The following is a 13,290-nucleotide window of genomic DNA, read 5'->3' as shown; positions in this document are numbered from 1 at the left end:
GCATGTTCATTGGTGTCTTGAATAAATAGCTTCGTTAGCTCGTGTAAAAACCTCTCGAAAATAATGAACGGCCTCCGGCCGCTGTCAATTGTATTTTTGTTCAAGATTCAAGTGTGTCGGTGTGCGTGGGGCGTGTACGTGTGTGTGTGTGATACGGTGTCCACGTGTTTGTCTGTCTTTGTTTTTCTTTTCTAGGGCACTTAAATCGCGATCTCGGTTCGTTCTTAGGATATTTAGATCGCAGGCTCGGCCTCCTCGTGCACGGTATCGCTGGTTTCGGTAGTATCGCTTTTAGATCTGAAAGAAATCACCAGATTGAGGGCATTTCGAGGCTGCAGGGAAGACAAGTACGAGTAATTAACAAAAGCGCAAGACAGACTTTAGTTAGTTCGGTAGGTGAGAAAATTGTTAAGAGACAGTGTACACACGAGTGTTAGTATCGCAAGGCAGCTATGGCAACCAGGCAATTTCTTTCGTCGAGCTGTGCCATTTTCAGATCTCGATAGACGTGTCAAGCAATTTTTCATTCTCGGTGGAAGCAATTAGGGCTTCTGACATGAAATTTCTCCAATCCTTTTATCAGCAGAAACATTTGCGAATAAGAAATCCCCGAAAATTCAAATAAAAATATTATTGGAATTGCTCTAAATTAATTTTCGTCATAATAGTTCTTCTAAAGTTAATTTAAACTTGAAAATTCCCCAAGATTCAAGCTAAAATTCTAATAACATTTTAATTTTTCTGCGACTTTCCTGCCGGAAATTATGAAACGATGGACCGGTAAATTCTCATGTTAACAATTCTACCGGAAAAGTAGGAGAAAAATGTTCCAAGAAATTGTCGGGTTGTCATAGTTTCCTTTCTCGGGAGCGGATCGTTGGTCGAACTCATACCGATCTTCCCGGAGGGGATTGTTAGGTGAAAATAGGGGTTCGGTGCTGACCGACGAGCTTCGGGCTTGCAATCGATACAGAAGAAACGGAGCGCAGCAATCGTCACACAGGTCGAACGAGATAACATTTCGCCGACGTAAGTCCGAATAAACTGTACATTAACAATAAAACGATTCTCGAATTAGTCGACGAAGTGTTGCGCGCGAAGGGACCGGTCACCGAGGTCAAGGGGTCAAGACACCGAGAACGAGACTTCCAACGAGTGAAAACTATAATTTAGACATCGATAAGAAAAGTGACATAACTAGAAATATTTACAAAAACAAATTACAGTAATAAATATATAAATTGTTGGTGTACTCTATAACAACAAATTATTTTACATTTCCAAGTAGGTTATATACAATAAAAAGAATTGGAAATTTCAGGGTAATTTTCAAATAGCTGTCCTGTAAAATTTCCTCTTTTCCTTTTGACTTATGTCACCTTTTTTTTTTATGAACGAACGATATATTCAACAATCTTCTTCGCCCGCAACAATTTCGCACGGTTTCTCATTGTTTTACATTCCGAAACCCGTCGCTCGGTCGCGGTTAACAAGAAGGCGGGGGGGTTGGTGGTGGAATAAAAAAAGTTGGAAAGTACGAAAAAATCCTTTCCTGTATTGATCGATCTAATATGCAATTGGGGGACCTCGTCTACGAGTCTCTCTCTTTCTCTCTCGCTCTCTCTCTCTCTCTCACTACATGGGAGTAAAAAAAGAATACGCGTCGTGAGAGGCGCCATGACGGTTCTTTTTGTCGCCGCTCGTTACTTATTATTTCGTTTTGTTCTTGTTTCTCGTGTTTTTTTTTTGCGGTTTTCTTTTCTTTTTTTTTTTCATCGTCGACGCGAACAACAATTTATTGCATGCAATACCTCCGTCATGCGGTCCAAATAATTCGTTTGCTCGACTCTAATCCGTACTGGACGGGCGCGTGTAAAGAAGCGAAGTGACGTGTGGATCAATTTTCATTCTGCTGAAATTTTGTTACTTTTCCAAGGGGGTTTTTCCTATTATTGTTTATTTTTTCGTATAGTTCGTTTCCTGGTGTTTGTCTATTGTCTATCGTGCTCTGTCGTCGAGCAACGTTTTTTCTAGAGTCTCGGATTTTATTCGGCAGAATATTCTTCGTTCCCGGTGAGCAATTTCGCTTCTCATTTCACTTCTTTCGCCCCTCCTCTATTAGTTCTATATATCGTTATACTCCAATCTCTCTCTCTCTCTCTCTTTCTCTCCCTCTCTCTCGCTCGTTCGTGTCACTTTTACATTAAAATACCACTCAATTATAGTTCTACAACGATACATCGTAAATATAGTTAACGTCGAGTCGCAGGATGCAACAGGCATCAGGGAGAAGTAACTTCCTACCGTTGTCCATTTTGTTGGTCTCGAGGACCAAGTCGATCGAGCAAAACGCCCTCGATCCTCTAATTTAATAGTCTCGCTGTACTTTCCCTTTCCCTTTCTCTCATTTCCACGAGCGCAACTCGATCCTTAAGTTTAATCTGACCGCCAAGCCGTCGATCGAATCACGAGGGATCGATTCTATCCAAGGATCGCTCCTTCTCGATCCTGTTCGACGTTCGTTCCTACCGCGGAGTTCACGGTTGCGAAATATAGATCTCGAAACTGCAGGTAGAAACTTAACGCTTTATCGACCGGAAGCCTGTTCACAGGCTTTTCAATGATAGTGCTGCACCGAATGGAAGCTTAGAAATTTTCTTGCACGAAATACTCTGAAACGAAATCATTCGATTACATTATTGGGGGTAAATTTGTTAATTCGATAGAAAATCCTCAGCCATGGGACTTCCAACAATTATGGAATAATCGCTGGTAGCCCTAGGTAAAATTTTGTGAACCCTTTATCTAAAGAAACTTAGTAAACCATTTTATTTAGTAATTATGTAGTTTTAAATTTCTACCTCAGTCCGCGAGCTACCTTTTTGTACACCTTAATTCTCTATCAATAATACCCTCGAATTTCTTCCTTCCTACGCACAGTAGAACTTAATTTTTTTTTCTTTTTAAGAAACTCCCTAAATATTCGTCGTATCAAAATTAATTATTATTTAAATTCGTGTCAACGAAACGTGTCGTCAAGCGTGCTCGTAAATTCTCGGTGGCCTCGCCATCAGTCTTATCGTTCTACTAAACTACAATGTCCGTTTAGCGTCTTAAAAAGAGTAGTCTCACTTCCGTGATAATAGTTCGGCCGATCTCCGGTCGACCTTGTTAATGGGCGGAGCAAACGACCGCCATTGTCACCGGAAACCGCGGGCGAATCCCTGTTGCACACCTCGTGGTCCGATCCGGTCTTGGCAATCAGGCGATAATAGATTTACTGGAACGATTATCTATTTATATATTGTCGGATAATAAAGGATTCACTTGCTCGGTGTGTCTACGCTCTTCCACAAGGTCAAGGGGTTGCGTATAGTTATATAGTTACAGTATAGTAATCGTTTAATGCTACTAACGGTCGTATTTTTTCACTGCGGTTCCCTTTTCTTCCCTTTCTCTCTCTCCCCCTCTCTCTTTCTCTCAATTTCTTCCGTTTTGCTTTCGTACGTGTAGGCACTTAACTATGTTTCTGCGGTTCCATGTGATTAGAACGTTAATGTCTATTGACACGACGGTCAGATTATCGGGTGCGGAATAAAAAGAGAACATAAATTGTGTACAAAAGCCTCCCCTCTTCGTCGTATGATTTTTGGTTCTTCGAGCACGATCGTCCGATTTCGAACGAGTTTCAACGGCGCGTCCCGTCCGAGGATTTCCGTTGAACATTTCGATTTCCCGAAATCTTACGATCGATGCTGTTAGCACTTCGTCATCTTCTTCTTCTTCTTCTTCTTCCTCCTCCCCTTCCTCTTCGTCCTTCACTCTCGCACCCCTTTCGCGTTCATTCTCTACTTTCACGCACGCTCCCTTTCTCTCCCTCTCTGTTTTTACGCCTCCCTGCGCGTGCACGTGCTTTTCGGAATATTTTTAAGGACCCAATCGCAGAGAATTTTTCAATAGCATTTCGAGTCAAAGCTGTGACAAAAATGATTTTCTCGCTAATGCGAGATCGTACCTCCCAACTACGACTGCGGTGATCTGTTCGCAATTCGTTGCCAAAATGGGACAGTTGATCTGACGTCGTCGATCTTTGATGAGCAAGCAGACGCGTCCTAGCACGTGTAGCATAGCTTCAGAAATTATTATAAATCTTAGATACGTTGATAATCCAGATTGGAAAAGGGTCGCGCATGTTCCAGGCAAGTTCCCCGCTCGCTTGTCCCTTTGAAACGTTTAAATGTCTGTTTTCGTCTCTCCAGCACGTGCACGCGCTCCCGAGAGCATTATATCAGATTCTTTTTTTGGAACTTTCAATTAGCACCGTGTCTTTCGTGGATTCTTTCGTTTCTCGCACTCTGTCGTCCTGTCTCTCCCTCTCATTCGCACTGTTCCGGAAGCTTCCCGCGATCAACGACTACAGGAGGATCAGGGTGAACGTTCAGGGAGACGTTCAACCTGTTTTGTTCTGAACAGTCGCGCGAACAACAACGAAGACCCCGAGAGTGTCGTGGACCGAACGCATACCACGCCTCCGAATTCTGTCCGCTAATTGACTCGACGCACAGCACTTCGGGTAATCATAGCGAAAAGTATTCGATTAGATCGAACGCTCAGTTCTCTAATTATGCATTCAGAAAATTGCTGGATCCCGATTTTTCCGAGATAGACCAGCGAAACGAAATTTGGGCGAAGTTGCGATCAATTTCGGCGATGAAACCCGTTTAAGATGACTGAACGAGTATTTCTGAATTCTATTTGCATCTATACAAGTTATAATATAGTGCATAACAACGGCACGAATTGAATTCTCGTTTCGAACGACTGTGCGACGATCAGAAGCTTCTGGATGCGAGCGATCTCATTTTGGAAAGCAAACCGTTCTCCGATCGGTATTGGAAAACGCTGAATTTGTCGCTTGTTTCAAATGGTGGCAGATTGTATGTCCAGCGTTATGGAGCATGCGAATTATAATACTGTGTAAAATGTTTTCAATAGAGAAGTCTATGGGAAACTTGCTGGGTGGTCGACTCTTCAGAAATGATGCTTTGGCTCCGTCGAGAAGAAGCGGGAGCAACGAGGCCACGCCCACATAGAGGGGAACAAGACCAGTGTCGCCAGATCGAGACTTGTTCCCCCACTCTAACTTCCCCTTCTACCGCGCTATCCCCCACCGCATGGGTGTCGTCGCGCATGCTCCGGTACCGGCAGAGAGAGGGTAACTTTTTCCCCTCGATTCGTGCTCCCTCCCCTCATCTGGCAACACTGGGCCCATCGGCCGCACGCTCAAGCTAGGAGCGGTGCTGAAGAGTGGGAGAACCGGCGAACTAATGGTGGGGGTCAAAGGGGAGCCAAGGTTCAGGCAAACTTCCCAAGCTCCTAGAAGGGCATGGCCTGACCGAGGACCAGATTGCACGCCAACGCAAGGAGTCTTCGAAGACCGTATGCACATGATACACGAGCGACTAGAAAGACTTGCGAAGACCCTCGAGCACGTCGACATGGACTTTTTAAGCTCCTCAAGAAAGAGACGGGCCACTACAAGAGGAATACCGTAATAGCTGCGAAGAATCTTCCTCAGAAGTTTCAAAATGCTCTAATATTGAACACGATAATACTGGCGTGATTTGCTCAAAAGTCTGAAAATGTACTAATCTTCGAATTAGTTATAATTAACGTTGATCTTGGCATTTTAAAATGATTTCGAAACGTGAACCACCACAAATACTCCGGAAGATAGAAGCAGATAGACCAGAAATTTTCCGGAAAGACACACAGCTCGCGTGCAGAAGCTTCCGATTTTGGAGTGCGCCCTTTGAAACGAAGGCTCGTACGCGTTGTTCCCCGTCTCGTTGATTGTTCGATGTACCGTGTTAGTTCAAGTTTGCAAAACGCGGCTGCTCCGATCGCACACGTCTAATTGTCTAAACACGCTCTAGGCAGAAAATCAGGTAACGAGATAATGGTGCACACACAGGTGAACGGTACCAACGACAGAATACTGTATTAACTTCGAACATACGTAACATCGCTTTCGGCGGGACATCAACGTGTCCCTGAAGCAGGCACAGGCAGAGATTGCCCCGTGAAACGACGCCTTGGCACCGTCGAGAAGCGGGAGCAACGAGGCCACGCCCACACAGAGGTGAACAAGACCAGTGTCGCCAGATCAGGACTTGTGCCCCCACTCTAACTTCCCCTTCCACCGTGCTATTCCCCACGCTTCGCGTCTCTGTCGCACATACTTCGTTACTGGCAGAGAGGGGGTAACTTTTTCCCCCTCAATTCCTGCTCCCTCCCCTCATCTGACGACACTGAACAAGGCAGTTACCGTGCACAGATAAGAAGACGGCTAGGCAAAGAATATTTTGCGCTATTCTACCAGCGATCCCCTCGTCTGTGTCCTCCTTGCCGCCGTTATTTGCCCCGCTGCTCCCTGGGGCAATCCGGAGCGCTCGCTGCCCCATGCCCGCTTCGAAGTATGATCGGTGAATCGCGCCGCGAATGATCGACGCGACCATGAATGCCAGCTTACCCGAGAATCTCGTTTTTGTTTTCTCACTTTTCCCTCTTCTGTTTTTCGTGTTTTTCTGTGTTTGTTTTTAGCAAAGATCGTATTCCAACCTAGAGCTAGCAACGTACAAAAGTACAAAATACACTTGTGGTTCGCGCCGCGGCATCTCCGCGCGAACCGCATCCCCCCTTTACCCTTCCCTCGAGGTTTTGTTCCGTTGGTAACACGACCCGACAAGAATCTACTACCGCGAGCTTAATAATCGCGACTCGCAGAACAGCTCAGCTTAATAATACAGGCTTAACACGATACTTGTTTTTCGTTTTTCTTCCTTAACCTGATCTCTTCTAAAAGCAATTAGACGTATTCAGTCTTTCTGCGATGCCCAATGACTTTGTATTCCCATTGAGCAAATCGGTCGGAAATAGTACTTTAGAAGAATGTTTCTTTTCGTCTCATCATCCAACCCCTTACCCCCCCCCCCTTATTTATCTCTACCTAGCGCGAAGGTGAGGTTTTCCAAGTTGTTTGTGTAGAAAAATGCTTTTAAAAAGGTGTTAAAAGTGTATAAAATTAAGCTCACTAATCGCGATCATGAAACAGATACTGTCAACTTGTACTCAATTAGCTCCTGGTATTAACTGTTTGCACCCATCTACAGCGTATCCAGACGGCACCGGGCTCTGTCGAACAATTACCGAAGAGCTTTGTAATTTTACGTTTGCGAGGAAGTTCCTACGAATCATCACAATAACCAGTTTTTGTAATTTAGTTGGATTGTACGGTTGATGTACTTCGATTCGGCCGGATGTCGGATGACTATTATCGTATCGATACAAAACAGTCCCAGAAACTGATTAAGATCAACGGTGGCATTCAACTGTTGTGCATGCCTACTCATGCGCTGTACAAAATTTGTTCGTTAGCTTTCTAACTTGTTTGGCACCCACTGCGTTACAACATTAAAACGTAAGCAATACGCGCGGATCGCGCATGAATTGCGTGACGAGCACCTTGCGAGCCCATTAGTTGGAACATTTTCGTTTCCTCGGTTGACGCGAATTACTGTAATGAAATTCGTGACTAATGCTCCTCTGTATATACCAGGAATGCGTACTAGAGTTCTCTTTCCATATTCATGATCTCATGAGCTTCTTTGTGAAATTCTGCGAAACGTTACCAAGTACACAATCGAAGGCACAAGTTGCCAGTTAACAGAATACCTCGGTGGCCGGCGTTCCTTCAAGGAAGAGAGAAAGTCAAAAGTGTACCTCTTTACTCACAGCCCCAGGAACAAGTGTTAAATGAAAATCGCGATAATTTGAAAGAAAACAGCGTATTCCACGTAAAGAATGGGCCATGGTATGTCATAGGTACGGCTTATGCTAATTCTAGTATAATATCTGTTCTTTGCGAATATTCTAATAGAAGAATGGATTCTACTTTGTCGGGCGAGTTACTTAAAACATTCATTGTGTGTACTATTAGTTAGAATCGTTAACATTTCTCTACGTCTATCACGAATATATTCATTAGAATCTAGCGAAGTAATCGGGTGCTTGTAAACTCTAAGCGAATGATTTTGGTACCCTGGACAATTACTGACAATAGGTCTAATTTATTTGGAAACCGTTGAAATCAAAGAGACTTCGCTCGTTTGCCTTCAAACTGGATCGTTAAGACTTCGAATATTTGTTTGCGAAGCGATTAATTAAATAACGGGAACTAAATCTATGCTTGATAAAGTAATACTTGTTTACGTCTCTGTATTAGAAAGTAAATAATTATGTTTGCCGATTGAAACGTCGTGCACCCACTTCGTATAATATGTATGTCATATATATATGAAAGCCTACGGTTATTACGACGTACGAGTAAGAAGGCATTGACTCATCGCTTCTTTTAGACCCTTACGTAGGTTTTTCGTTTTCCTCTTAAAGCACCAGGTGCAAATGATAGACTTATTCACGATTTACAATACCAAACGAAATGTTTGACTCAATGCACTTCCTATTCCTCCATCATAATTGGAAAACACGAGCACGAAATAATCTACTCACTTCAAGAACTTCAACTTTCAAGGGAACCTAATTAAAAGAATCTTTAAAAGAATGTATACCGTCTAATATTCTACGTACTCGTCGAGTAAATCACAATATAAAAATACAAATTGAAGATCTCCCCCTTCTCCTTTTGTCATCAACCTTTCAATATCTTTTTCTCGTTAGCATCTTAGACGTGCAACAACATCCTTTACAAACGCACTTCCTTAGAATAAGTTACTTCTTTCCCAACTTTTCAAACTTTTGCTCGGATATACTGTTCTCTCTCCGGATCTGTTACTCGGATGAATTTACTGTCTGTTACTGACTGTAACACGTTCTCGGGCTATTCTTTTGGTGCTTTCAATTATGTAATACCGAATGCTTCTCCCTGATTGATTCCTTTCTCACGACGACAAGCAATGACATGTGCAATTTATAATGCTGTTTAAATATCTCGTGGTGAAAGTAACTATTCTTGAATGTGCGAATCTCCTAGTATCACTTACAGCTCAAAGATCTATGTACACGCGCGACACGGAAACAATTCGATCCTAACCACGCATGTACAAGTAGCCACAGATTGCTAGAATACCCCCACCAACAATTGCGGCACCTATGCCTATTGAAAGGGGCTTAAATAATGACCTCTTGAGCTTTTGCCATTCTTCTGTCTCCTTTTGTCGACGCTTGATCTCCCGTACGTATGCTGCCAAACGTTCCTTCTTTTCTTTGTGACGCAGACGACGCTGACGTACTTCGTTTTTCCTATTGAAACCAAATAAACGAATCATTAAGAAATTCGCCATGTCAACGCACAACTTATTATCCCTCCATCTGCATACTGGGTCGTTTTCACTCCAAGCTGTTTTTGTTTTCACTGGATTCTGCCGATTCGTATTCGTGATTGGTTTGAGTGTACCTTATTTTTCGACTTTCGTGGATCATAAACAATTCGGATGGAAAACAACGTCAGTAATAAAATTGCAGGCAGAGGATTAAAATTCATTCGCAGCAACTTACGTATCTGGACTGAACGAAGGACTACTTGTCTGCAAAGAGTTTTCACCGTCGCTGGTTGTTTCATTAGGCACTGCAACACCATCGGAGTTGTTCTCGTGTACGTTATTCGTGATTACTGTCGAATTTGCAGACGACACAGTTGTAGATGTTTCCGTTTGAATTGGTGGCTCGCTGGGCAATGGTTTATCAGGAGGTCCACCTAATTCATCTACCGTTACATGTGGAAGAAGTTACTTCTTGTTATACGCTTTGCGTTTATTATTAAGGAGCTATTCCCATTTGGAAGAGTCAACAAACGTCATCCCTGTATTAAACTGAAACCAATGTCTGTGATACGTTTTTGTGTCATTTAAAGAAAGTTGAAATTTTTACTTCATTACAGTCCGCACGATAACTGGCACTTGAATAGCCATGTTTCATCTTGAAAATGTTCATGTTCTTAGGTCTATTAATTCTTGATTTAATCTTAATCTAAATAGTTACCGAAAACTGACTTTTCCAAATGAGAACGCTCCCTTAATTAATTTTTCTTACCGTTCCTTGTCGTTGCGTTTGAAGTTATGTCCGGCATCATACTACGTGTTAACGATTCACCTCTTGGAGGAGGCAAAGGAGGCGGCTCATCATCTTCTTCTTCTTCTTCGGTCGAAGAATGACTGATATTATTAACTACGTCGTAATGATTCGTGACTATCTCGTTTTCAACATTCTGTAAACATTGTACGTGTTAATGTTAAGTCAAAATTGCTTCATGACACAGTAGTACAGTTTTATCAGATTTCATATAAAAGCAACAATTAATTTGTTGAATATGTAACAACATCTTTTCCACAACATGTGTGTATTTCGAAATCAATGGAAAAGATCTTGTAAGTATTTCAATTGAAACACTCGAGAACACCAATAACACTGCACCACTGTGAATTGGTATTAGTTACCACGTTATTCGATGGCAATTGTTTTGCTCCTTCGATGATAGCAGCATATGAAAATCTTAATTGGTCTGGCATTTGAATTAAACCCATTCTGGATCTTCGCATTTCGATCAACACATCTCTAACATTTACAGAATTTAATCCTTTTTCTTCGATCTGCAATTCAATTGAAAGTAAGACCTATTTTCCTAGATATTAATGTACACTTTACCATTTCGATATACTCTTTAATAATACTTACCAAGACAAGGCATGTGTCAACTAAACAAAATGTTCCCGACCTTCCAATACCAGCAGAACAATGCACAACAGGGGGCCCAACATTTTGATCTAATGCTCCCGATTGCCTGACATTGGTCAGAAAACGAAGAAAGGCTGTTGGACTCTGTGGCACACCGAAATCTGGCCAAGTGGTATAGTGAAAGTGTAGTATTTCCCTAGTTTCTTTTGATTCCAAATCTGTTAATCTATACAAAAGACGGGTGTTAAATTCCTTTATACTACGGATCAAAGATATCGTAATTGAACGAATTCAATTTCTCGTACTTTAATATTCTAGTTGTGTAATCCGATGATTCTGTTTTACTGACATATTCTACTTTTATACCGACATCACTGAATGTCATAGCATCGTCCGATGAATCACCAAGAGGCCAATACTGATAACACTTAACTTGATTCTTCTCAATTGTTTTATTTAACATTAACACCGCCTTAGAGGCTTGTTCCCATACCATTAACCAGAAATGACCGGCTGTGTTCTCCAACGGTCCTTGAGTAAGAATATATTGTCTGTGGGCATCGTTAACCTATAATAACAACATCTCGCTTGTTTATTCTATTCTTCGAAATTAGAATTCTATTCTATGTCATAATATTTACCTGGATAAGGTTGGCATTGATGTAATCACATAGCCCCTTCTTGAGGACAATTCTGCTATGATCGTACGGAGCGACGTCTCTATAACGGTTCAAATTTTTGTTCTGCGGTTTCTTTGATTCATTGCACGTGTATGTAAAATTACAGCAGTTACGTATGTGCTGTAAAAAATAAAAATTTTACTTTTCCAACTACCTCTGGGAAGTATTTTCCAAAGAATTGAATAACTTGTGTTTAGCGTACAGCAAACAAACGGTGTACATGTATACGTATACATACATATATACACGTTGAACGAGAATAGATCAACTAAACGTGTACCTGGAATTTATATCGCGAACCACAACATTCATCCTTGACAATAGCAACACAATACACAGTCTATGCAGCAGTTAACGTTTTCCTGCGAACGCCACGTTCCGCGTACACGAAACGATACCCACGATTTAAAACAATCCAGGCATTGTAATAAATACATCCAGGAAAGGAAGAGAGCGCGCGCGCGCCAGTGCGATAAAGAAATAAACAGGACCGTTGAATTCCGGCTCGTTATCTATCGAATCGAATTGCATCGTCGTGCGTTAAATCAAATCCGTTTGCAGAGCATAAATTAATCGAATAAGCTGCCGGTCGGTCGTTACAAAGGGAATCGAACAGAGAGTGGTAACGGCGGTAGCATCCGATATAAATCGAATCCGCGACAAGTAAACATTTCGCACGTTACACCCACTTTTCCGAGTGCCAGGAAATTATCATCGTAAAATCTGTCGGGTATTGGTCGATGCGAAACGAGGGGAAACATTCGATTCGGCGAACAGGAGTCGGACGCGGAAACACGGCGAAATATATATATTTTTCGTTGCGCACGTACGGCAGGCCGACTGGCAAGCCGTGTCAGCGAAAAACAATTCGACGTAGTCGCGTGTTCGCGTGAAACAGGCTGACACATCGGCGACAGAGAACGATTCGATTTCTTTCTCGCGGTAACCGGAAGGAAAGACAGAAAAAGCGGAAGGGGGAGAGGGGAAGGGAGAACGGATGATCTCTTTACCTGATAGAGAATCGGCCAGGCTGCTTTAGAGTTGACCTCGAGGTATTCGGTCTCGACGTTGCTGATCCCTTGGTCGCGCGTCCCTTGGCTGGTCATTCTGTCGGCTCGTTCGCGACACGGTCTCTTCGGTGCTCGAAAACTGCTAAACGAGACGAGACACGCGAAGAGGCTGGGCCCCGGTCGCGCACGATCTCGCTCTCTCTCTCTCTTTCTCTCTGTCTCCGGGAAAAAGGCGTCTCAGGCACTGAGCGGTGCCATGCGTGACGCGGATTCTCGCGAAGGACAGCCTCCGCGGAACAAGAGACGAAAACGCGCAACCACCGCAGCTCTCCCGTGCGTAAGTACGTGTACGTGTTACACCTCCCGTTCTCTGCCCGTATACACTGCACCCACTCGCGGATTCTACCGAACCACCACCGATCCCGTTCACCGCCGCTGCCACCGCGAAACACGAGTCAACGTGCTGACATCTTCGGGTAACCAGAGTTTCTTTCCCTCCCTTCTTTCTCTTTCTTCGTCTCGTTTACCGCCGAGTGAGATCCGGCCGACGATCGCCGCCATACTGTATAGGTGTTTCTACGCAACGCGCATGCGCGTCCCGAAGCGCCAAACGGAACACTGTCCTATGTATTTGAACACTATTCCTACCGACACTTCGCGTACACCTATTCCTACTTTAGCACAACTTATATTTTTTAATATAGAATGAAGATAATAGCCAATTTGACTGTATAAAAATATAGTTTCTTTTATTTAGGAGTATATAATGTACATTTTATTCGTTTTCACCGCATAATATTTCGTTTACTATACTCTGTTGGGCCTGATGTTCCCCTAAAGATATTATG

General features: G+C 42.9%; 1 protein-coding gene across 4 annotated transcripts; it reads right to left on the bottom strand.

Moving 5' to 3' along the window:
- Nucleotides 1-97: 97 nt before the first annotated feature.
- Nucleotides 98-13,013, bottom strand: LOC143357225 (tyrosine-protein phosphatase non-receptor type 2). Of its 4 annotated transcripts, XM_076793549.1 has the most exons (9): nt 12,443-13,013; nt 11,394-11,552; nt 11,058-11,320; nt 10,753-10,978; nt 10,515-10,667; nt 10,111-10,285; nt 9,577-9,784; nt 9,202-9,321; nt 98-297 (listed from the first exon to the last, which is right to left on the bottom strand). In XM_076793549.1, exons 1-9 carry the CDS (start codon nt 12,536-12,538, stop codon nt 234-236), a joined length of 1,464 nt encoding a protein of 487 aa, XP_076649664.1. In that variant the 5' UTR covers nt 12,539-13,013; the 3' UTR covers nt 98-233. The 4 variants fall into 4 exon arrangements, with proteins under 4 accessions (XP_076649664.1, XP_076649661.1, XP_076649663.1 ...); XM_076793546.1 differs by lacking the exon at nt 98-297 and having other exon boundaries at nt 6,823-9,321; XM_076793548.1 differs by lacking the exon at nt 98-297 and having other exon boundaries at nt 6,823-9,321; nt 9,577-9,775.
- Nucleotides 13,014-13,290: the final 277 nt, after the last annotated feature.

The sequence above is a fragment of the Halictus rubicundus genome, chromosome 9, assembly GCF_050948215.1.
Source record: "Halictus rubicundus isolate RS-2024b chromosome 9, iyHalRubi1_principal, whole genome shotgun sequence".
Taxonomy (NCBI): Eukaryota; Metazoa; Arthropoda; class Insecta; order Hymenoptera; family Halictidae; genus Halictus; species Halictus rubicundus.
Note: the sequence above shows the minus strand (reverse complement) of the source record. Positions and strands in the feature narration are given on the sequence as shown.

Bases quoted from the DNA above. Each gene is read 5' to 3' on its own strand.
- LOC143357225 (XM_076793546.1), bottom strand. From the start codon at position 12,538: ATGACCAGCCAAGGGACGCGCGACCAAGGGATCAGCAACGTCGAGACC. The intron at 11,321-11,393 runs GTAAATATTATG...TTGTTATTATAG, and splicing joins TCAATGCCAACCTTATCCAG to GTTAACGATGCCCACAGACA. The intron at 10,286-10,514 runs GTAACTAATACC...CAATGTTTACAG, and splicing joins AATTGCCATCGAATAACGTG to AATGTTGAAAACGAGATAGT.